Source organism: Phacochoerus africanus, chromosome 11 (genome assembly GCF_016906955.1).
Source record: "Phacochoerus africanus isolate WHEZ1 chromosome 11, ROS_Pafr_v1, whole genome shotgun sequence".
Lineage (NCBI taxonomy): Eukaryota > Metazoa > Chordata > Mammalia > Artiodactyla > Suidae > Phacochoerus > Phacochoerus africanus.
The window spans coordinates 108,121,044-108,146,627 of record NC_062554.1 but is presented as its reverse complement, the minus strand read 5'-3'; the positions used below and the strand labels follow the sequence as shown (position 1 = coordinate 108,146,627).

The following is a 25,584-nucleotide window of genomic DNA, read 5'->3' as shown; positions in this document are numbered from 1 at the left end:
ATTATTTTCTTATTTTAGCGGTTGATTTAGGGCTTAAAGTATACATTTAATTCATTACAATCTACTTTCAAATGGTCATATACCATTTTGGATACAGTATAAATACCTCAAAATAGTATACTTATATTCCTTTCCTTCTGGTTTTGCACTGTTTTGTCATGGAGTTTATTTATTTACTTAGTTATGTACTTATTTGTTTAATTTTTTTGGCTGTGCCCACAGCATGCAGAAGTTCTTGGGCCAGGGATGGAACCCAGGCCACAGCAGTGACTTGAACCACAGCAGTGACAGTGCTGGATCCTTAACCCACTGAACCCCAGGGAACTCCTGGAGTTTAGTTTTTAATATGAAGTAACTTCACATTACTTTGTCATTATTTCTACCTAAGCAATCATTTATCTTTTAAAGAGATTTAAATAATAACTAAAGTCGTATATACTTACCTACATAGGTACCATTTCCATTTCTGGTGCTCTTCATTCCTTTGTGTAGCCCGTAGTTCCATCTGGTACCATTTCTTCTGCCTGAAAAATGTTATTTCGCATGAGTTGTAGTTCAGATTTGATGGTGGTAAGTTCTTTCTGCTTCTGTATGTCTGAAAAAACTCTCCATCTCATTTTTGTGTTTTAAAAATATTTTCGAGAGGCACAGAATTCTAGGTTGGAAGTTTTCTTCTCTCGGTGCTTCAAAGATATTGCTTCACCATCATTTTGCTTGCGTTATTTCTGGTGATAAATCTGCTCCTGTTCTTATGCTGTTCCTCTCTCTCTGACATGTCTTTCTTTCTGGCTACTTTTAAGAATTTCTCTTTAACACTGGTTTTGAGAAATTAGTTGTGATGGCTTCAGGTCTGCTCTGTGTATCTCCCATCCTCTTTGGCCAGTGGCTGACTAAAGCATCTACTTTTTGTGGTGAATGGCAGGAATCCAAATAAAGCCAATCAACTATGCAAGTGCATTTCAAACCTTTGCTTATATTATGTTCACTAACATCCCTTGGCCAAAGCATGACACGTGGTCACCTCTGAGTCAAGGAATAAGGAAGTAAACTCCTTTTATCATGAGGCCAGGGCAAGTCTAGGCATAAGGATTATGCTCAAATTGTACATTTGTACAGGAAGAAGTCCAGTGCCTTAATTGTAAACTTAAGATGTCCCTAGCAGAATACACTTCATAAAATACAGCACAGATTATTATAATTGATAGTATTTCCCATTGGATATTTCCCCCATTGTAGTTTTCACATCTAGTCTCCTTAGATGCCCATCCCAGGTCACCTCTTCCATACTTTTGATGCTAAAACCATAGCTGAGATCAAGCTGCCCCAAAACTTCTGAATGTTGAGACCACATCCGATCTTCTCCACTGGTGATGCAGGTGTAAGGAATGAGAAAAGATGTTTTCTTTTGTTATGTTAAGGGAAATTACATGTCACTTTGTTTCAACATGGAATGACAGCATTCAGTGTACATCTGTGTCCTTTTATAAAGGAATATTACGTAAATAGGCACTTACTTTTTTCACTCTTTTTGTAGCTCTATTAGATTACCCTTTGGTAGTGCCTTAAGGAATAATTCTCAACTTTAAGGGTAAAACTGAATAGAAGTTGAGCCTGAAGAAACCAGTTCCACATTTTGAAGACCACCAAACCGGTATGATGGGTATTTGATGACTGACAGTCCTTTTACACAGATATACATCATTACTAGCAGTAATTAGTAACAGTACAGCTTCCATTTCCATTTTGAGTATCTCCAATATATTATGGTCAGTGCATTTCTCATCTTTATTCCTCATGGTCATTTTACTAGGTATTATTACTCTGATTCTATGCATGGAGAAATGAAGGCTCAAAGAAGCTGAATGAACTGCTCAGAGAGAGACTTCTGGCAAATAACAAAATTGGGGTGCAAACCAGATGTATTTCAATCAAAGTCGAAGTATAGCTCATTATAGTCTAGTTTTTTTTTTTTAATCCTGATCTCTAGATTCCCATTTGAGCTTCCTCAAGAGGGTGCATTTGGCTCATAAGGGACTAATGGACATATTCATGTGCTCTAAATCTTTATAGAGAACTTGTAGGACATCAGGAATTCCTTTGCAGGCCTCAGAGGTCTCTGAAATGTGAGGTGCCATCTCTATAGCGGCCTAGAATAGCATTGGAGTCAAAGAAGAGTAGATAACCTCATGTAGCCCATTCTCCTCGGGCCCAAGTGGGGAATTGGTGCCATTTGCCCCTTGATTTATTTTAAGGATTAGCAGGGCAGATAAAATGCAAGTTTGGGGAATATAGAATAGTAATTCTTTCGAGGCAACAAAATGCATTAACATAAGTTAATGTTCATGTGTATTAAGTTTTTTGAACAATGCCTAGCACATTCTAAGTGTAAAATAAGTGTTTGCAAGAAAATATCATTTGTAGCAATATAAAAGTTGATGAAAAAAGAAGCCATGCAGATTTTGAATAGGGGCTAAGGGAATCAGTTGACACTTTTGTGATTGTAATTATTGAAGAAGGAGAGATCTCAGAAGAGCATTATCCCTGTGAAATTTTAAAAGCTTATATGAGGAATGATCATGCTGCAAACCCAAGACTGACAGCAGGATATATAAGCAGATTGCCTTCTACAGTGAATGTGTATATACGTTTTAAAAAAAGTATTGTATGTTCTGCCCCTAAGCTTTTCTTACATTTTTAAATTTTTAAGATTTTTGTCCATGATAAACATTAAAATAATTCCTGTTCTTTAAATTTTTCTCTAAACATCTCTATTCTCATATAATACTTTATCCATTGTTGTGATCTTGCAATTTCTCAGCAACAGATGGTCAAAATTGAAGCTTATCTCAATACCAAACACGTTTAACTTGATTTGTGTGAAAACTGACCCGTTATCTCCACTGTGGTATTGTTTATGAGGGTGTTATTTCAGCTCTGACCTTTACTGTGTAACCTGAACTTGGGTTAAATTAACTTCAGGCCTATGCTATTTCTGCACACTACATGAAATAATGTTAGTGTTAATATTGTAATTTGTTTTGCTGTTATTGTAGCAGGACTTTCATTCTCTTTTTGGCTTACTGTTTTTTTCTAATTTAAGGATGTTATTGGGGTAGGAACTTGTTTTGCAGTGAATATTGGGGGACATGTTTTTTTCTCTTTTGATCCCACATAAACACAGTTGGGACTAAGAGTATTATGGATGAAGGATGGACCATATGCTAACTGATTCCAGGGATAGGGTACCTCTGAGGGGAAGAGACAGGTGGGATGTGGTCAGAGTAGCTAATGATCCTTTCCTTTTTACATTTTATCTTCACAGGGAGCATCCCAGCAGCAGGTGGCTTTAATGGGTCCAAGCCTTAGCCCATTTTATTTATCTGGTTCTTTGTAATTATTTTTATGTTAAAGTATAGTTGATTTACAGTGTTGTGTCAATTTCTGCTGTACAGCAAAGTGACTCAGTCGTGCATAATATGTATTTCTTTTTCTCATACTATCCTCCATCAAGTGATTAGATATAGTTCCCTGTGCTATACACATCAGGACCTCATTGCTTATCATTCTAAATGTAATAGTTTGCATCTACTAACCCCAGACTCCAAGACCATCCCACTCCCTGCCTCTCCCCCTTGGCAACCACAAGTCTGATCTCTATGTCTGTGAGTCTGTTTATGTTTTGTAGATGGGTTCATTTGTGCCATATTTTAGATTCCACATAGAAGTGATATCATATGGTATTTGTCTTTCTCTTTCTGACTTACTTTTCACTCAGTATGAGACTCTGTACTCACGTCCATGTTTCTGCAAATGGCATTATTTCATTCCTTTTTATGACTGAGTAATATTCCACTGTGTATATTTAACTCATCTTGGAGTTTTCTGAGCTGGCAGAGAAGAAGATTCCTTGGATCTTGGTGGCATTAGGACGCATTTCTCAGACATTCCTTTTATTGCCTGGACTTGGAGCTAAACAAAGGATAGAACTGGAGTCTGGGCCTTGTTTGTGAGCATCTTAGGTTGTACTTGGCCAAAATTGGTTATGTTTCATCTCATTGTATGTAACTAGTGACTCTGGGAGCCCATTTCCACCTAAGTGGAAAATTATCAAAGCACACTTTGGGAATATCTGCTGAAATTCAAGGATTATACATGGATTAGGTCATGAAGTCTTATCAGATTCAATCTAATGCATGTTTTGTGTTGTTCCAACAGAATGAAGTTCCTGAGGTGAAGAAAGAGGAAACTTTGTTGGATCTGGACTTTGATCCTTTCAAGCCTGATGTAGCCTCAGCGGGCTCTGCTGGAGTGACCCACTCACCCATGTCGCAGGTATAAAGTAGATGCTGTGATGTTTGAAGATGCTATTTCATAAACTTGAATAAACCCAGTAAAGCCACAGATACATTTCCCTGACCCTTCTCCCTTTGATATGACTATTCATTTTTCTTCTAGCTTGACAAAGATTTCCTAATGGGAAGGAAGGGAAGAAAGAGGACTTTATCAACGTCATTTACTCTCAACCTCCCCTACCATTAGCTTTCTCTACCTGTAGAGCTGGGATAACCATAGACTGCAGTTTACCAGGATTAACCCATATCAGATTCGTTATCACAGTGCCTCCTTTACACTCAGAAGTTTGGGTGATGCATTTTATGGCTTCCCCAAATAAAACCCTTTCTTTTGGCTTGGGGTTTAATCTTCTTTCCATTTTCTCTGCTTTCCTTTCTCAGGCTTTTCACATTCGAGCATGTTTGACCTAACCATGGGATTTTGCCCCAACATGAATCTTTTTTAGTTTTGATGGATCTGCACTTGGTGAGGGTATCTCCATCTTCCACATTGTAGAAACTTCCCTTATGTGATCTCGATTATGGCCTGGTGCCCAGTTGGCCTTGCTTATCCAAGCTTACCCCTGCTCATGGCTGCCTCCATCTCAACATTTTCCCCATTTCAGTAGTTATTATGATGGCATTACTTATCAGAGGGACCCTGGTGGAGGGTGCTGTAATGACCTGCAGGGGATTCCTCTGGAATAGAGTTACTTTACAGTTGTCTATGCTCATGCGAGGAAATTAACTCAAAATTTTGGCTCCCTGAAATTGCTTATGTCAGTATTTTTGATGTGGTTGGGGCCTCACATTTGAGTTTAGGGAAATTCAAGGATTCTAGAATATACCTCACATTATTTAATCAAGGTGCACTGCCAGACTCAGTTAAGGAACTAAGAGCCAGCTCAACTTCCTGGTCTGGAAGCCTTATCATAAAGCCTTACAGTAAAACACTGGGGCACACTGTGACCTTCAATAGATAAAGCTTTTCTTTAAACCATACTTTGTTCCAGAATGTAATTGGATTTCTAAAGACCTCCACGTTGTGGCACAGGAACAATAAAAAACCTGAGGTTTCAGTAAAGCAGGCAGTTGAGTAGATTACACCTGTCTGAAAGATATTTTTGCAAAAAAAAAAAAAAGTGAGTCTTTTAGATGAATGTTTCAGGAAGTTTTATTAACTCCCTTTTAGGATATTTATGATGTGCCTTAAAGGCTCCAAGTTCTGCAATTAAAAAAAAGTTTACATTTCTTTAACTTAATTTCCCAAATTTGATTGACCTCAGAATGTTAACATTCTTTTTTTTTTTTTCTGAAACAAATAGGAAATTTATTCTATATTTTATCCCATTTTGTATGGCTTTCATCGTTACTATTTAGTGTTATCTATTACATTTCAATTTTTCTTTAAATATTAGCATTATATTAAAATAGTGTATTTTATGCAACTAAAATTTATAAAGAAAGCCTTATATACCATTAAATATTTTATATAGAATAAAAAAATAACTGGTAAGAATAACAAAAATAATATACCCTCTGAAAATAAGTAAAATATAAAATGCATAAATTGGTTAAAAAACAGTGTAACTATATAAATATGTCCTCACAATTTGTTACATCTTATTCATTCTTTAATATAGGCATTACACCATTCTAGGTAATGTGATAAACAAGACATTATAGACCTTACATTGTACAATGGAGAGCAGTGGTTATTAATAATACAATTGTAGAACTGTATTATTTAATTATAATTATCCTAAATTTTTGATGGAGAGGAAATCAGAATCAGATGTAAGAAGACTTCAGCATTCAAAGAGTGACGTCAAATGACCCCCTTCATGGTGGATTATGCACTTGTTTAATATGAGATACATTTCTTCTCCAGAGGTTACTTGTTTGTGTATCAAGTGTAGATTTTTGGTTTGCAGTTATTCTAAAGTTTTGATATAACAGTCTATATGTATATGAGATTGTTTTATGTTGTTTTTCTCTTAATTGCAAGTTCATCTCCAGTGTCCTGCATTTGTGCCCACCTCTTCTCATGATTTCGGATTTTGGTGGTATAATTGTGCATGGATGTTTTTGTATCTTTACTGTATATATACCTTTACTGGTGAGCCTTGTCATTTGTGGTATTTTTGTTTCTGATTGCAGCCTTTACTTTTCTGCCTAGAGAAGTTCCTTTAGTATTTGTTGTAAGGCTGGTTTAGTGTTGCTGAATTCTCTCAACTTTTGCTTATCTGAGAAGGTTTTGATTTCTCCTTCAAATCTGAATGAGAGCCTTGCTGGGTAGAGTAATCTTGGTTGGAGGTTTCTTCCTTTCATCACGTTGAGTATATCATGCCACTCCCTTCTGGCCTGCAGAGTTTCAGCTGAAAAAATCTGCCGATAACCTTATCGGGGTTCCCTTGTATGCTACTTGTTTCTTTTCCCTAGCTGCTTTCAGGATTTTCTCTTTGTCTTTAATTTTGGTTAGTTTGATTAATATGTGTCTCTGTGTATTCCTCCTTGGGTTTATTTTATATGGTACTCATTGTGCTTCCTGGATTTGAGTGAGTGGTTCCTTACCCATGTTAGGGAAGTTTTGGGCTATTATCTCTTGGAATATTTTTTCTGTCCCCTTCTCTCTCTCTTCTTCTTGCACCCCATAATACGGATGATGGTGCATTTAACGTTGTCCCAGAGTTCTCTGAGACTCTCTTCATTTGTTTTCAATCTTTTTTCTCTTTTCTGTCTCACATCTGTAATTTCCACTAATCTGTCCTCCATCTCGCTTATTCATTCTTCTGCCTCCTGTATTCTTCTGTTAGCTGCTTCTAGTGAGTTTTTTATTTCAGTTATTGTGTTTTGCATCTCTTCTTGTTTAAGTTTTATATCTTGTATCTCTTTGGTCAGTGTTTCCTGTAGTTATCCATCTTTGCTTCCAGTTTATTTCCAACGTCTTGCATCTTCTTCAGCATCAACAATCTAAAGTCTTTTTCCTGGATGCTGAGAATCTCCTCATCACTTAGCTTATTTTCTGGGGTTTTTCTTTTCTCCCTCATCTGAGTTATAGTTCTCTGTCTTTTCATTTTTATAGGTTTTTGGTGTGGTGACCTTCTTACCGATAATAATAGAGTTGTAGCCTCTCTTACTTCTGGTGTCTGCCCCCCTTGTGGCTGAAGTCAGTATGGGGGCTTGCTGTAGGCTTCCTGATGGGAGGGGCTGATGCCTGCCCTGTGGTAGGTGGAGCCGATTCTAATCCCTCTGGTGGGTGGGGCTTAGTCTCTGGATGGGGTTAGAGGCAGTTGTGTGCCTGAGGGGTCTTTAGGTAGCCTGTTTACTGAGAGGTGGGGCTGTGATCCCACCTGGGTTGTTGTTTGCCCTGGGGCTTCTCAGCGGCTGGCTGACAGGTGGGGCCATATTTTCCCAAAATGGCCACCTCCAGAGAAAGGCATGCTGATGAATATTCCCAAGAGCTTTGCCTTCAATGTCCTTCTCTCACAAGCCACATTCACCGCAGTTTTCCCAGATGTTCTCCAAGAATTGCAGTCGTTTGACCGAGATTCCCTTGGAGACCTCGCTCTGCCCTGGGACCCAGTGCACGTCAAAGTCCGTGTGCGCCTTTTAAGAATGGGGTCTCTATTTCCCCCAGTCCTGTGGAGCTCCTGTGCCCAAGCCCCACTGGCCTTCAATGCCAGATGCTCCAGGAGCGATTTCTCCCAGTGCCAGATCCCCACACGTGGGAGTTTGATGTGGGGCTCAGAACTCTCACTCCTGTAGGTGAGTCTCTGTGAACCAGTTAGTTTTCAGTCTGTGGAGCTTCCCACCCAGGAGGTATGGGGTTGTTTATATCACGAAATCACCCCTCCTACCTCTTGATGTGGCCTCCTTTTTTTTCTTCTGGAGTAGGGTATCTTTTTTAAGGTTTCCAGTCCCTTTGGGTGGAGATTGCTCAGTCTTTAGTTGTGAATTTTGTTGTTTTTAGGTGAGAAGTTGAGCTCCAGTCTTTCTATTCCGCCATCTTAATCCTTGCATGTTAGCATTCTTAGCATTCATTGAAATGGTCTCTAAAACTTACTTTGAGAGATGTTAATGGGATCATTGTCAACAAGTTTGAGGATTCTATCTAGGTGGCCAAACAGAGAAGAACATGAATGTACATGTCATGCAGAATATCTCCTTTTCAGAGCTTTCTCACTGTGTAGACAGCCAGGAGAATTCATGGACTTCTTCTGCCTTCCCTTCCAGCATTGATTACCTTACTGGCAGGAGGAAAGTTTCCACAGTAGAGGCTGTGATGTCAGGGGGTGAGATTCCATAGCATTTCTATCTGCAAATTTGACTCAGTAGAGAAATCTCTTTTATATCTGTTCATGATTAAATTAATCCAAGGATCAGGAAATTTAAGACTAAGATTCTTTCAAAATTAAATACACACATGAAAATTGGTCATGGTTACATCTTCAGATGTCTTAGTTTCTGAAGAAAATGCATTATTGCCATCAGAGAAAGCTGTGTATGGCCCTTTCTTGGTCCCCTGGGCCAGGTAATAAATTACTCTGGCTTCCCAGTGGCTGTAATTGAGTCACCTCACTGCAGAGTCGTCCTGTGATTCAGCCCTAATCATCTCTCTCCTCTTTTGCTAAGAAGACAAAGTCAGGCTGAGATAACAAAAAGCACAGAGCTGTTAAATTTTGCTGACTTCTCTCCCCCTCCCTTCCCTAACACCTGACCCCATGTTTTATAGTGATGTTCTTGCTGCTCACAGAGTAACTCATGTGATTTCTGCCATGTGAACATGAGCTAACACATCCTTTCATGATCCTGAGAAGTAATAAACACATTTCACATTGTGAGCCTCCTTTGGAGAATATACCTGTGCTGTCTGCCTTATGCCAGGATGATGCTTAGAAGCTTTTAGGAGCTTTGATTCTTAAGGGGCTGAGAAGAAAGAAAACATAAACCATCTGGATAATCAGAAAAATCAGAAAATGCATGTAAGATGCAGAAGGAGTCCATGGACAACTATCTGGCTTTCAGGAAGTTCCATGTGGCACAGTGGGTTAAGGATTCATTATTGCTGCAGCTGGTGCCAAGGCACAGGTTGCAGCCGTGGCTTGGGTTCACTCTCTGACCAGGGAATTTCCACATGGCATGGATGTGGCCAGAAAGGAAAACAAACAAACAAATAACTGGCTTTCATTGACGCTGTTCTGTACTTACTCATTCTACAAGTAGGTGCTAACCAGAGAACAGCCAGGCTGCCCAGAGCTGCAGGGAAGGGCTGTTAGAGAAGACAGACCTAAACAGGTCTCCTCTAATTGAGAGGAGGAGATTCTAATTAACTCATTAATTTAATTGAGTGAGTGTGTATGTGAGTGTGTTTGTGAGTGTGTGTGTTAAGTTGGTCTAGGTCTCTAGTTAGTTCAGTCAGAACCACGGGGCCCATCTTCTGTGCTACAGAACCCAAACAAGACATCTGTAATCCCACCTGGAAACTGTCATATGCTAAAGATGGGAGTGCCAGGCTCTCTAATTGTCTCTTCACATTTAGAGATGTGAAACAGGTACACAACTGTGCATCTGTTCTATTCATAAAGACAAGGATGTGGCTTTATTGGTACTTTTCAATCGCAAAGGAAGTAAGAAAGAGAGGTCGCCCCCACTTTCCCCACACACAGCGGAAGTCACTTGAACCATCTGGATCCATTGCCCAGGATAAATAGGCTTCATAATTAAAATGCCCATAGAAAGTGTAATTCAGCCGCATGTCTTAGGGGGCACCCTGCTGATTTGCATGATTGCCAATTAACTGAGCTGTGTGTTCTTGTCTAATCCAACATATTGAAGAACTACTTTTCTGGAGTTTATTTACCATCAAATGGGTCATTCTCTTGAATTTGGTGGGGGAGAGGAGGGGAAACAGCAGTAGCAATGGTGTAAGATCTGCATTTCCTCAAAGATGTGATAAACTACTATCTGGTCACCTTGTTTACTTGATTTTAATTGTGTGTGTGTGTGTGTGTGTGTGTGTGTTAAAGTAAAACCATTCATCATTTTCAGATACAGCTTTTCACTCATAGATCAAAAAGCAGATTGACTACACCTGTGCTGTCCAATATGGTGGCCACTAGCCACATTTGGGTATTTTAAATCTAAATTAAATATAATAATGTAAAACTTAAAATTTGATTCTGTGCGATCAGTGGCTACTGTATTGAACAGCCCAGTTGTGGAACATTATCATCACCAGAGAAAGTGCTTTTGGACAGTGCAGTACTAAGTATTTCAAAAGTGTTTATGATTTTATTTCAAGAACTTTGATCACCTCGGTATTTTTTACATGCTTGGGATTTGTCTGTTAATGGTATTTTTGTTTCTCTGTTTGCTTTCAGACATTGCCCTGGGACCTATGGACGGTAAGAGTATTAAAAACTCTGTATTTTGATGTATGTGGATCGCTAGACATTTGAAGACCTTGTTATATTTTATTTCATTTGTGATGGAAAGAAAACCCAGATTTTTTTAAAATTAGAGTATAGTTGCTTTACCATGTTGTGTCGATTTCTACTGTACAGCATAGCGACCCAGTCATTCATACACGTGTGAGTGAGTGTGTTTGTGTGATATATACATTCTTACTCTCATATTATCTTCCATCATGGCTTATCCCAAGAGACTGGATATAGTTCCCTGTGCTGTACAGTTAGACCTCTTTGCTTATCCATTCTAAATGTGATGAGAGTGTAGTCCCCTATAACAGGCATCAGCTCCCTGGTGGTTCTGAGCATAACCTGCACGTGGAAACAGTGGTTGGGAAAAGAGAGTCAGTACCAGACCCTTGGGCGAGCAAGAATTCAGTGTTGTGTTCCTTTGCGCATCTTCCAGTGGTTATTGGTAGCCGGACGAAATGTTATAGTGAAGGGCATGCATACTTATTACTCCTTTTAAATAGGATACATGAAAAGTATGGATGAGGAAATGTAAAGGGTGAGCTAGTCTACACAGGGAACTGACTTTTGTTATTTTCAATGAAGCTTACTCCATGAGGATCTGAGCCTTAGAGCCAGACAGTCCTGGATTTGAGTCCAGACTCTACTTCTTATAATGATATCACTTTGAGCAATTTCTAAAACTCTGGACGCTCACTTTTTCTTATCTGTAAAATAAGGTCATGACACCTACCTCAGAGGGTTGTGTGAAGGTTAAAAGAGACAATATTTGTAGGATAGCCCAATGTCAGGCATTTATCAAAAAAAAAAAAAAAAGGTAGATAGCACTCCTAATGTTTACTCACCTCATCTGATGTGTAAAGGTGAATACTTCCAGAATTTAGAACTGAGAACAAAACAGAGTTTTGTGGCGGTGATATCTGTACTGTGAAATTAAGAAATGGCTACACCCCCATAGAGCCTCACACCCTGTGGGGAAGGGCCTTTGTCTACACTGTCTTAGAAAAGCCCTTGGTCTTGTGGTCTTAAGAACTCAACTTGAGTTTCACGTTTTTGTCTTTTTTAGTGAGGCAGGAACAGGAAAGTTTGATAGATCTAACCATTCATGATCCTGGTCTTTTGAAGTGACACAGCTACTTTCTTTCCTTAAAACAGAAAGATTAGGGTGGAGGGATGTACTGGGGGCTTGGGGTTGGCAATGTCTGGCCAATGGGGACCTGCTGTATAGCACAGGGAAATATATTCTGTGATAATCTTATATGGGAAAAAAATCTGAAACAGAATGGATGTGTATACATGTATAACTGAATCACTTTGTTGTACAACAGAAACTATCATAACATTGTAAATCAGATATACTTCAATAAATATTTAGAAAATGAAAAAAGATTACCTAAAGCAAAAACATGAACCCTCCCAAAACAGAAAGATGACTGTCCCTTTCCCTTCCACAGGAGCTTAAAGCATCATGGAAAGCTCTCAAGAGAAGAGCTAAAAAATGTTGGAATGAAAACACCTTTTATAGAGAGTTGGTTTTACTTACATATTCATAAAAGGGATACATGAGTTGACATTCAGAACATTGAAATTCTAGCCTCAACTTTGTGTTGATTTTTTTTAAATTAAAAGAGCAGTGCTAATTTTTGTTATTCCAATATTTGATATCTTTCGTTGAAGCTCTAACATGCCTTTTCTTCCCTAGCTGGGAAGGGTAGGGAAAGGGTGAAGGTACCATCCAGAAAGTATGTTGACTAATTCAGAGGACACACCTGCTAGGAAAGGTAACAGTGACAAGATGGTAAAACAGTAGCTTCCTGAACACAATGGCTTGTGTTTCTTGATTTTCTTAGTTCCCCAGTGTTACTTCTTTGTGTGCAGACAAGTCTTCTGGGTTAAGAGAAGGGCAAGGACAGTCCTTCAGGCAGTCAAAGTGTTTAGTCCATCAGGTCATCCTCCATCCAAACACCACCTCAAAGGCAGAACCAAGGGCAGGATGAGTTTGGGAAGGATTTTATTCTGAAGTTGTATCAGAGCATAGGATGCTGTGTAATTTTGTGGCTGCTAAGGCTTGCTCTTGTTCTGGCATTCTCAGGCTTATCTATTTGAAACATTTCACTTCAGAGTCTGCTAAAGCAAAAGTCCTGTAATAGCTGTAAAACATCTTTGTTGACATTAGAAAATGACAGAGGCTTTCTTCATGTTTCAATTGTGTAGTCTTAACAATAGTGGAACAAAATTCATTCCTATTAAAAATTGCAAAATTTAATCTCAAACCAGTAAAAACCAAAGCCTTTAGCAGAATGTTGACTTTGGACATCATGGGATTTTAATATGCTGGGAAACTTACTTCTATTGCCTTATGACTGTGATTATTATTATTATTTTTTTTACTCAAACAGACAAGCACTGATTTGGTACAGCCGGTATGTAAATATCCAGAAAATTCTGGATTTTTTAAAAATTTAATGTGCATTGTATACTTGGTATAGTATCTATAATGAGCTTTTTTCTCATCACATTGCTAGTCAATAGATGTAGCCTTAAGCTATTTAATTTAAATATTCTCTAGCTTTGTTGAACTGGTGCTACCCTACTGAAGAGCTTTGTGTTTCTCATCAAATCTTACCATGATCTATTTCATCTTATGTTTTTGTTTCTTTTTTCCTTTGCTCTTCTGCATACTCTAAAGACTGATTCTTCAAAAAGTCTTTCCCTGTGTAACCTGATCATGGAGGAAACTCCAGAGAGTGGGTTGACCGAAGAAATTCAAAGATCTCAGATTGATTTAGGTGCAATTATTTGGGGCACTGATGTTAGTACAGACAGTGTCAGCCAGGAAGTTACCCATGGTGGGTCGCAGGAAGACTCTGCATGTCTCTCTGAAGCAGAGCAGGACTTGGGATTATCCACCATCATGCTTCCTTCTGCTGACCTTGCCATTGCTGCTTGTGTGGAGATGGAGCATCCTTGTGATTTACCTGACTCAGAGACACCAGCCATGGAAACTGGTGGCCTGGTCAGAGAAAGTCAAGAAGATGTTAAAAAGCCAGAAGAAGAGGAAGAAAAGCAGAAGATAGAAGATTCTATCTGGGCAGGTGTGGAGACATGTGAAAAGGTAGAGGCTGGAGCTATTGGTGTCAGGGCACTAGGAGGTACAGAGGAATTTGAAGAGAAAACATGTGAAAGTATAGGAAACAGGATAGTAGGTCTTCTTAAGGCAGTAGGAAAGCAAGACCAGGAGACCTTAAAAGTCAGTGAAGAGGAGACTAGGAAAGATCTAAGTGCTGAGTGTAAGGAAAGGATAAAGGCCAATGAAAAGTATCTTGAGCAAACTGACATAATAGAAAAAGACATGAAAAGTGTAGATCAAGCAGATGAGTTTAGTGACAGAGACCAAGAGCTAGATGGAGGGATTCAAGTAGTAATAAAGAATTTTGAAATCATAGATGGCTCTGGAGCTAAACCTGCCAGTCACACAAATATTTTGAATCTGCCTCCCCATACTGACTTTGTATCTAACACTGAAGATGCCAACCCTGGGGGATGGGATTTAGCTGGAAAAGACATAAAGAAAAATTTAATAGACCCTCCTAACCATGATATAAAGGATCACTCAGCACAGGGCAGTGCAGATGTTGAAGATATTCCATGTGAGGCTGTGTTACATGCTCTTGGATGTGACAGAGATGGAAATCAGGCTGTGGTTTTATCAATAAAACATGAAGCAGCAGCTCATTCTAGGACAGATATTAATTATGCCCTGGAAACTAATACAAACAGAAGAGATTGGTGTTTGTGTAAGGTTGAAGATGCATTAATAAAGGGATCTGAAAGTACAGTACCTGGGAACCGTAGCCATACCATTAACTTGACAAGAATTGCAAAAGAAGACTCTTGGGGAACAGATCCAGGTAGAATCTGGCAGCCAGACTTGGATTCAGCAGTGAGTAGTGTGGATATATTGGAATTCTCTGGTATACCAGATGGTCAAGAAAGTGGATCTGCCAGTTGTCTTGATTCTATTAACCACTGGCCTATCAGAGATGTGGGAGGCATAGATAATTGTTGGGAGCATTCAGGTATAGTTGGGAGCAAGAAAGAGCTAGACATGGACTTACTAGCAGATATAGTGAGGGAACAAACCATTACTAGCTGCTGGGAACAAAGCCAAGAGTTAGCTAGAAGGTTGGTTCTGGGAACCTCCCATAATGCTAGCACCGAAAGTTCTACTAGTTCCCAAGACAATGGCACCAACAACTCAGATTTATCTGAAGATGAAATTGCTAACCAGAGATATGGATTGTTGTATCAAGAAATAGAGGCTGATAAAGAAGAGGTACTTATCCCAGTATGTAGTATAGACTAGCCAAAGACTTCTGTAGGCTCTGTTTTTCCTAATGTTTCTCATCTATTTCATGCATCACCATCTTCTCTGAGGTCTGTCTCATCTCCTTGACATATTTTCATGTACCTCTTGAAGTCTGTGCAAACCAGACACAAATAGGTTGACCAAAAACAAACAAACAAAAAACAGGAAACCCCAAACAATACCACAAAAAGCAGAAAGATTATATTAGAAACAAATGAGAATCTATTTTACCATCCCATTTACTGTGTTTATTCTTTCTGCTCTCATTTTTACTGTTCAAGCACTAATATGTATAGAACAGACTAATTTACTGTTCCTAAAATAATGCCACCCCAATGAAAACACATGAAATGTTTCTCTTCAGGCCTGCTGCAGCTATAAAGATTCATAATAGCAGTTCATCAAAATGATGTATTAGAGAAATACTGGAAATACTTCTAGCATCTATTGATGTCTAAAAAAGACCTATTTTAACCCCTCATGGCTCTTGTTTGAAATCATCTTATTCACCAAGTGGGCTTTGGTCAGTTCTGAGCCACATACCAGCACTAATGGTAAAAATAATCCTTTTTTCGTCAGCCTATTTAAAATAATACAGCATGGCCTCTTCAATTTCCTAAGCACTTTCATGCACAGCAGCCTTTTGTATTATTTTAAAATTTGTGGTGGTCTTTACTTTCCAGTTTGTCTAATAGACATTTACTGATACCACAAGAGTAATGACAAAAATAACATACTCTTGATTTCCATTTCTGTTTAGGCTTCTGGAGGTTCATTTAATGGTTTCACCCAGGTAAGAAATTGATTTTCTGGCAAAATCCATCTGTTGAAAATGATGCAAAATTTTAGAATATGGACCTCTGGTCACTGGAATAGCATAATATTTAAGAATGTTGACATAAAATTTGACCCCACTTCTTGTGAATTAAGTATTGAAAACAGTAATAGTAGCAACATTGCAGGGTTGTTGTGAAAATTAAATAAGATATGTATGCAGAGCAATTAGCCCAGTAGCCTTGCACATACTAAATGCTCCATGACCATGTTAGCTATTATTAATATTATTAGATACTCCTAGGGTTCTGATGATTTCTCTACCAGGAATTAGAAATTGTCCTTATTTGAGAGCGCCCCTAGATTCTACTGTTCGAAAGAGGAGATAGGATTGTTTTGAATTAATGAACTGTATCTTTAGAAAATATAAGAGATTTTTAGGAGCTTCCCTCTGAGGATTCATATAAGGGCCATACTACACAGAATCATATTTCTTCACTGTTTCTTAAGAACAGAGCCATTGGAAGGTAAGAAACCATAGGTTGGCTCTAGGCACTAGGAAGTATTTTCCTTAGAATGCTGAGAAAGAAAGGCCACACATGGACTGTCCCATCCACTGCATATGTCCCAACGAGTGGACAGTTGTAACCCATGTGAAAGGCAGGCCACATGGCTATCAAATTCATGGAATAAATTATGAAAACCTGTTCAAGGGAGACTTCAAATATATATTTGTCTGTGATGAGTGCTTTGTCTCAGAATTTAGCCATGAACAATTTTGAATTTTAACATTTAGAATTTTTTTTTTTAAATGTTTAAATCTGTGGCTCAGACCCACTCAATTCTAACTTGGTGTTGGATATGCAGAGAGAAGCTGCAGATTGAAGATGCCTCTGAAGACACTGCCCTTTGCTTTATGTTTCTCTTTGTAGCATCAAATTCTGCTAGCTCATATTTATATTTAGAAAAGCTGCTGTCAAAAATTATCTTTGCAATTTTTGCTTTTTTGGATTTAAAATAAAAAGTGACTTTTAAAAAAATTTTGTAGTCTATGTATTGACACAATTCATGGGAGCTAATTTAAATGATAGCTCTGTTGCTTTTTTTTTTTTTTGCCAAATTAACAGAAACCCTAATAATTTTGAATCTTCTACTTTACCCCCAATTTTCAGCCCCAGGACACTTCATTATTCACAATTCAAACAGACCAGAGTATGATCTGTAACTTGGTAAGTTGATTTTAGTTTGTGTTTGGGGGAAGTGGTTACCACTGAGTGTTCCAAGGTTGACCACTGTGGATTATTTAGAGCTTGAACATCCAGAGTGTGATTTCCGTAGAGCAGCCCCCTCTTTTCTAGCACATGGGAAGGAGTGCTTCTGAAAAAGCTCGGTGTGACTTTGAATGTGGTTGCTTTTGTTGATAAAGGCAGTGATGCCGGCAAAAATCAAGGTCTCCTAATTAGGGGCTTCTGTGGAATACAGTATATCCATCAAGAGCATGGACGTTTCTGCATGACTCACACTACAGGATTGAAAATGAAGTGGATTCAAGAATTAATGCTTCAGAATAGATTCTTGCTTTTCCTTGAACAGAAAGCTACCTCATTTCTTATCTTGTCCTTTCATTTTGTGAGTTGTAGAAAGAAGTGACACATGGTAGAAATGGGATTCCTACTTTGCTGCCAAGTGAGATGAGATCAATGCTTAGCTAGGGCGTGAGTAGGAAGCAGAAAGCTTACTCCTGGTGTTAGAGGAGATTCTTACAAGATTGGGCATCACAGGAAACATTTTCAGCAGCTGCTTACTAGTAAAATTGAATGAGGAGGCCTGGAGTGATGTCTCAGTGACACACTACAGAGGATTTGGACTTTTTGAGGATTAGTTCATGAAGGTTCTTTGTAGCTGACTGGTTTTCCCATGGGAATGGCATCGAATTATTCCAGCTTCTGGCTTTTCATTTGGAAATTTAGAATCAGGTTTAAATAGAACAGGTTTTTATTTTTTAGGTGATTTCACTTCTAAGTAAGGATTTCTGTTCTGGGGAAGTTTATTTTTGAATAAATTTAAATTTCATTAATTTGATATTTTTCAAAGGTCAGTGGTTCTCTGAAACCTTGCCCGTGGGTTTGTATTTTTGCCTTTCGGGTAACCAGGCAAAAGGCAGAGTCTGTGAGGCCGGTAAATAAAGATTTAAATGTTTAAAATTCAAATTACATTGGTCTTAATAATGGAGCTAGAGACTTATGCTTCATATACATTGGTGGTTTTCAGTCTAGGTGATGGAGTACTGATTCTGGAGGATGATATTTTTAATTATCATTTGTGAATGGGCTAAGAAAAATGGAGAAATACAAGAAAAGGCAATGGCTCATAATTAAATTCACACCTATTATTGTTGCCAGAGTCCTGGCATAGAATCCAGTGGTCTTTAAGTTTCTCTGAACACCTCCCTACCCTGCACAACTGGTTCTAGGAGCTTCCATTGCTTGCCATTCTCTCTCTTTTTGTTTTTATAGCTGCACTTGCAGCATATGGAAGTTCCCAGGCCAGAGGTGGAATTGGAGCTGCAGCTGCAGCCTACACCACAGCCACAGCAACACTGGATCCTTAGCCCACTGAGTGAGGCCAGGCATAAAATCCACATCCTCATAGACACTATGTTGGGTTCTTAAACCCGCTGAGCCACAGTGAGGACTCCCCTTCTCTTCTCTTTATATGTGTTCTCTGAAGCATACACCTTTTTTCCATTGGGGAACTTAGCTTTATCATGCCCAGCATTGTAGATGCTGATAATGTTGGTTCTGCCCTGTGAGGAACTAGAAAATCACTGTGAACCTCTCCCACTGAGTTGTGATCATACAGCATCTTTCTAGCAGCAAGATGATTTCCCAACATTGGTTCATTGACCAATTTGAGCAAAGTGGAAGCTGAAGTTGGTGGTCAACTACACATCTCCCAGTCTGCATCTATGGCCCCACAGGACATCCCTTGAGTTCAAGTTTAAACCCTTTTGAATCTGCAAACCTTGCTCTGGGCTCATGGCCCTTTGAAGTTCTCACTAAATCAGCTCTCCTAAGTATGAAGAGGCAGGACCATAAGGCAGTCGCCATATTAAAATGTGATTATTAATCCCTCTCTCCCATCACATCTACTCTTCCTCTGCATTGGCCTACATTCCAGCTTATCACAGAGGATGCCAGAAAATGTGCACCAAAGCTATACTACTGGTTTTGTTCTAAAGCAAGAATTCCATTTCCGAGTATCAAAACCATTGTGGCATCTTGCTGCCACTAATAAATATAGGCCTGTGCCTCTCCTTTGAATGTATAATGATCACTACTCCAGCAAACAATAAGAAGTCATTACCAGCACCCCTGGATGTGTGTGCTGTGGTATCAACTCATTTGCAGTGTCTGTCAGGGGAGGCTTCTTGTAGAAAAAAAGTGGTTAGAAATAGACACAACTTCTACAGGACTGCCTTAAGGTCTTTCCCCAATGTTGATAATTTACCTTCTTTCTATCTTGACAAAATAGTTTCAATTTTATGTTATCTTAGAAGGATTAGAAAAGTGACTTCTATTTCTAAATTTGAGTTGCTGATTTTTATGCATAATCATGCTATCATGTTTCTTCTTTGCTCAACATCTAGTGAGTTCTATTTGTCCGCCCAGAATTTTAGTTGTTAACCTGTGATGCTATGTTATAATATTTGATGTGATATCATAATATAGTGGAAAATTATTTGAACTTCCAATAAAGACTCCAGTGCAATTTTTTTTTCATTTTGAGTTATCTTTGTGTTTGGTTTTTTGGGTTTTTTTTTTATAATGTACACAGATATATTTATTTGATACAAGTTTTGAAACTTGGTTCCTTATCCATCACTGCAGACTTTAGTTCAGGGGGACAGCATCTGCATATGGGTTTCTTGGTCTTGGTCAAAGTGCCCTTCCTATCCCTGTTATGTAGGTCATTTGGTATCACAGAAAGTCATCTTGACTTCCAAAATGGTACGGTCATGCTCTGAGAGCTTGCCTGTCTTTTTGCAGCCATGAAAACGTTTTGCATTATGAAGACAGTTCCTTTTGAATAATGCAAGTGAAATCTTTTCCCGTAAATATCTCCCAAAAGTAGATAAAAGTGAATTTTATCTCATTCTTTCTTTAAAATTGTCTCAGATCACCCTAAAGTTATAAAAGCCCATAAAAATATCAAATCTGTGTACACGGATCTACTAAAGTGTCCTTTCATTGAATTGTGAGTTTTGAAGAGAAGGGTGGTGTGACTTTGGCGTGTGTCACAAAGGAGGATATGGTGGGGGCACAAGACAGATGTTTTGCATATTTAGCCAACAGCAGGCTATTTTTTTTTCATTTTCTATAATCTCAGCATAACTTCTTCATCACTTACCTACAGCACTTGTCTTGTCCACCAACCTCAGTGGACTTAGGGGAGAACTAGGTGGCTTTTGACAGCTTATGGCAAATGTCTGAGAGAGGTTGCTGATCTCTCCAAAGTAGATATTAGAAACTCACTACTCCTCTAGGAAAACGCTTTTAAACTTTCTTATGGTTTCAGTGCTCTGATGGAAAAAAATCTTAACATGCCTTCCAGTGGCCATCCATTTAGTGAAATCATCATGCTAAATAAATGTGCTTACTCCTATGAATCTATAAATTGAAAGAGAGGAAGCAATTGCACTCCCTGCAGTAACATGCATTGGATTGTGGTGTTTTTTAATAGTCAATTGCTATTTAGTCTTTCTAATTTTAAAACTGAAAAACTTTTGGAGCTAAGAGATTTCAGAGGCTGGCTTCTGCCTATAATTGGCATCAGAACGGTATAGAGGTCATAGTAGGAGGAAAAGACCTCACTCTTGTCCACACAAGAACAATAGTCTAATTGGTACTACAGAGAATACTGCCCAGTGGTTCCTTTAACGGGTTAGTTCATTATATGAACAAGACTGATGGTGAGGGATTTTTGTTGGAGGGAGAAGTGGAAAGAGGACTGAACAGGAATGGATGAGGCAGTATCTCTGGTTTATATCTATGATTTGTGGTGGCTCCTTGCCAGGTGCTTGGGTCTGTTCCTCCTAGTCAGAGAGGTGGCATAGTAACTTTATAGTGACCTATGCGTATACATTATTCGGATCTGAATATTGGGATGACCTTTCATTTTTTTTGGCTGTAGCATATATCAACAGAGTGGAGAAGTCCCAGAATTGTATCCCCCTGTGAGCTCTTCTTTCCACTTCTCAAAGGAGGGAGTTCCTGGGATAGCCTCTCTCTCTCTGCTCAGTAGCATACAAGTACCTTTTTTAAGACCTCCTGTAGATGTCATAAGGAAGCAAATACTCAGAATGCTGAAAGTAAGTCAAGTCAGTAACCAAAATGGTAAGTAAGCCTTTGCCCAATATCAAGGGAAATAGCAGTACTTGATGATAGTAATGTGAAACTTCGTAAGAGTTTATTCTTAGTCTTTTCATCTCTGTAAAGACTCAGGATGCCAAATGTGAGCTTTTCCCAGCAAATATGTAATGAAGCGAATTGCCTCTAGGATAATGAAGAAAACTATAGTTGTCTAGTATTCTGTCATGTGATCTATTCACATGTTGAAACTTCTTTTCATCCTCAAAACAAATCACCAAAGGCTGAATCTGAACAGGCTCCACCCACAGAGCCGAAAGCAGAAGAGCTCCCTGCTGCTGTACCATCTGCTCCTGGACTGGACCTTGGACTGGACACCCGGGCTGAGGAGCCAGTAGAGGGGGCAGCGGTAAGCATCACCTCCCTCCTACCCTCCATCCATCTCCCCCGCCCCAGCCATGCTCATCTCATGATCCCATTTCTCCCTTCTCCTTCATGCTTCACTGGGACCCAATCACCTCCATATCTGTCATGCCTCCCCAGGTCATGTGGCCTTTATTCCTTTGGCAGTGAAAGTTCATTCTTTAATTTTTTAAAAAAGGAAGATACTGAGAGACCTGATCTTACTCTGTCATGTAGCCATAGGCTTGGTTCTCAAAAAAGGGTGCCTTCATTCTTTCTAGTACTCTCCCATTCAAGGTGGATAGTTGTAAAAACTCACAAATAACCAGACTCAGTAGTGCTGTGCTCCACCTCTGATGGCTGAAAATGGGCCTTCAATTAGGGACTAGCCTGCAGATGATACAGAAGGGTAATCACTTTGTTGGTTGTGTCTACATATTGATTCCTTGCAATACTAATTTTGTAGATTGGTTAAGGTCTCATGAGGGATCTCACATTAAAAATCCTTGAATCGCTGAGGTTTCCTATGTGTACAACCATTTGCTCAAAATCATGTGTAGTCCTGGCTATTTTAATAAGAGGATATATTTCGTGTGAAGGAGGAGACTCATCTGTCTGCCTGGAAACTTTCTCTTATCTTACTCCAATGAGCCCTGTACCACACCACAACCACGCCACATCGCAAACTGGGATGGGCTCTGTATGCATATTGCGTTGGATAGTTTAATACTCATGCAAATGTAGAATGACATCAAGGAAGATTTAATCCATGGAGAGTGACATAGAGTTTATTTACGAAATGGAGTTAAAATATCTCCCAAGAATTTCAACCCCGAGACCATTTACTACAGCTTTCCCAGAATCTGTACAAAGAAGGAAACCATTCTCCCTGCTCCCCAAACAGCATTGCCTAGATGAGATAACTAGAGAACTAAAAGTTATATCTCTTGCTGTTGGTGCCCTAGATAGTTTTGCTGGGAAAAGTGTAGGTTATCTGTCAAATTTGTCATTTATTAATAGAAAAAATAAATAATAGGGCAAGCTAGTGATGCAAAATACAAATTAAGAATGACTCAAGAAAAAAGATCGTACTTTCCATGTAAAGATACAGAGTTGGACCAAGTCCTCTAAGGAAAACAAGAAATGTGTTCTGCTAGATTGAGTCTCTCCTGGAAGGGCTTCTTGCACTGACTTTAGACTGGGGAGTGCTAAGGCTCTGTGTTTCAGTATCCTGAGTTTTATTTCCTAAGTCTCTTTCCCAGATTCACGGGTGATTTCAGTAACTCAGTGCAGAGGAGACATTATTTTCTTTGGGGGTGAGCTTAGCTTTAAGATGATTTAAATAACAAAGGATGGGAAAGATACAATTGGATTTTTGACTACTGTTATAATTAAGAAGAACCTTGATTTTTAAAAAGAATATGGATGACACCAAGGAGTTAGAAAGAAATTGGCTCGGTTCAGATATTGATTTCCAAATTGTCTCAATTCTGAAATGTTCTCATTAAATTTCTATTTTGAATAGCAGCACAGACTCCATCTTTACCAGTGCTTTTAAACCACATTGATTCAATGCCCCAGGCTCTTCTGTGTAAGGCTTAATGCCATAAGGCCCATGGTTTTGAGCAAGGGCATTCTGAGGTTGTGCAATAGGGCGGAGGTGGAAATAGGTGAGCTAACACGTTAAATACAGGCTCAGATGTTGAGTCTTCATGGTCTTGGCTACAAATCTCACACCCTTCCTTACTTAAACTTATAAAAGTATGTTTTTGTTTTTTCAAAATCTAAGTTCATAGGTTTTAGATCGGTTAAACATGTATAAAGATTTACAGGAGACTTATCATCTTTTAAATCAGGGATGTACATATGGTATGTATAGTACAAGCATCAACCATGACTAGAACCAGCTTCCCTAATGCTGGGGAAGGGGATATTTGGAAGAATTCTTCATTTAAAAAAATATTTGTCTCCTAAATCTTATACATGAACTTTAGAGAATAGAAAATGTAAATTCTTGGTGAAATGCAAGGCAATTTGGGGAATCTTATGGAAGCATTTAGGCGTCTGCTGAGACACAAAAGTGATGCAGAATAAGGTAAAGAGCACACCGTGTGAGCATCCTCTTGTGAAAAGAAAAATTTTAAGCAGTTCATTTCTCCAGCCTCAAATGGACTAAAAAGTAACAGTAAGAGAGGGTGGTTTACAGCAGTGCAACTTGCCTAACGCTTGTCAAAGTGGCTACCTCTCACATTTAAACACATTTTTTCTTTTTTCTCTTTTGGCTGCCCTGTGGCTATGGAGTTCCCAGGCCAGGGAATCAGATCTCAGCTACAGTTGCAACCTACACTGCAGCTGTGGCAACCCTGGACCCTTGCAACCCACTGTGCTGGGCCAGGGTTCGAACCTGCTTCACAAGCACTCCAAAGATGCTGCCAATCACATTGCACCACTGAATCAAAAAGGAATTCCCCCCTTTTTGAAAATTGACACATTTGGATGCAGTCAATTTTTCCCCGTGTTGTTCCTTCTACTTAAGAAAATAACATCATATAGAATGTATTTTTGTTCTCTAATTTTGCTTTTACAGCTTCTTCCTTCTAGCCATACTTAATATTAGAGTTATTTTTTCTGAAGAAAGGTGTCTTCTGTTGTGAGATGTGTGGTACTTAGTTGTAAAGACATAAAAATCTGCACTATGTCCTGAGCATTAATTAACAGGCAGCTATGGCTATCATCAGTCAGGATGGGGTTGATGTGACCTTTTGAGGTCAGCATTTTTTCTGCTGAAATGTCACCACACGGTTTTTATTTTTGGTCTTGACAGAATGCATTTCATTTGAGGTGAAATTTGCAGTGGTTAAAAAAAAGGCAAATGTAATTTCAAAAACAGGAAATTTCAGCAGTGGTTCACGAAGAAACTCCAGGCTTTCAAGAAGAGTTTAATAGTTACATTTCATTTTTGTTTGTTGTTTTACTCCCTGCATAGCTAATATTGTCTTTAGTTTTTCCCTGCAGCACCAGATTTTACCAGTATATTTGCAGGATGCATTTTAAAAACTATCACTTGCTACCACTACGTCTTCTCTAGCTCTTTCCACGTTATGTAAGGACTGGAAATTTTCTTTAGGAAAAAAAAAATCAATATTTGTGTTGATATATATCAGAAAATTAGGTTTAAAAGCAGATAGAATGATTTTTATCTACTTTTTTTCATTTTCTTGCACAGAGTCCCTTTTAACTTTCTTTGAATTTCTGTCAGCGCCAATATTTTGCTCAAAATGATGTGAAGCAGACCAGTGCCTCTCCCCCCATTATTTTTAAAGAAACAATGTGGTATAATTACATTTAGGGTTAGCATTAATTTCCAAAACATGAAAGTGGGAGAAAGATCAAGGTAAATATTTTTAGAATAGTTTTTGAATCCTAGAAGAAGAAGCATTAACCTATTATTTGGGGTACTACTTTTGGGTTTTTTGTGTTTTGTTTTCTAAACATTTCACCAAACTTAGGTTGATCTGTCAAGACCAATTTAAACCAACAAATATAAATGTGAATACACACACACACAGTTATGTAATATAGTACAGTCTATCAACTTCATCTTTCCAGGAATATTTCTATCTGTGAGTAGAATGCATGTGCTACCTTCCTCCTCCATTCAGCTGGCATATATATATATATTTGAGTCCTCTCTAGATATCAGGCTCTTTCTGGATCTGGGGCATGCAGGAGATCCTGAAAGCAGATACAGCTCCTGCCATCCTGGCTGACACAGACTGATGCTGGAGGAGGCTGACATTGCACAGAGTCAGGGCATCCTTCTGTGAGGGGCATGAGCATGGGAAATGGCAGTGAGTTTTCTCCTGTGCAGCATGAACATGAGAGCTCAGGCTTCCCTG

The 25,584-nt window shown here is 38.8% G+C and overlaps 1 protein-coding gene across 2 annotated transcripts in view; it reads left to right on the top strand.

The window, feature by feature from the left end:
* AMPH (amphiphysin) overlaps positions 1 to 25,584 on the top strand; it is a 171,080-nt gene that overhangs the window by 129,477 nt on the left and 16,019 nt on the right. For both annotated transcript variants that reach the window (XM_047753198.1, XM_047753199.1), the window contains 6 exons: positions 4,216 to 4,332; positions 10,715 to 10,738; positions 13,171 to 13,194; positions 15,901 to 15,933; positions 17,087 to 17,143; positions 21,567 to 21,692. In XM_047753198.1, the coding sequence (XP_047609154.1) occupies positions 4,216 to 4,332; positions 10,715 to 10,738; positions 13,171 to 13,194; positions 15,901 to 15,933; positions 17,087 to 17,143; positions 21,567 to 21,692 (381 nt within the window). The remainder of the gene's footprint in view (positions 1 to 4,215; positions 4,333 to 10,714; positions 10,739 to 13,170; positions 13,195 to 15,900; positions 15,934 to 17,086; positions 17,144 to 21,566; positions 21,693 to 25,584) is intronic.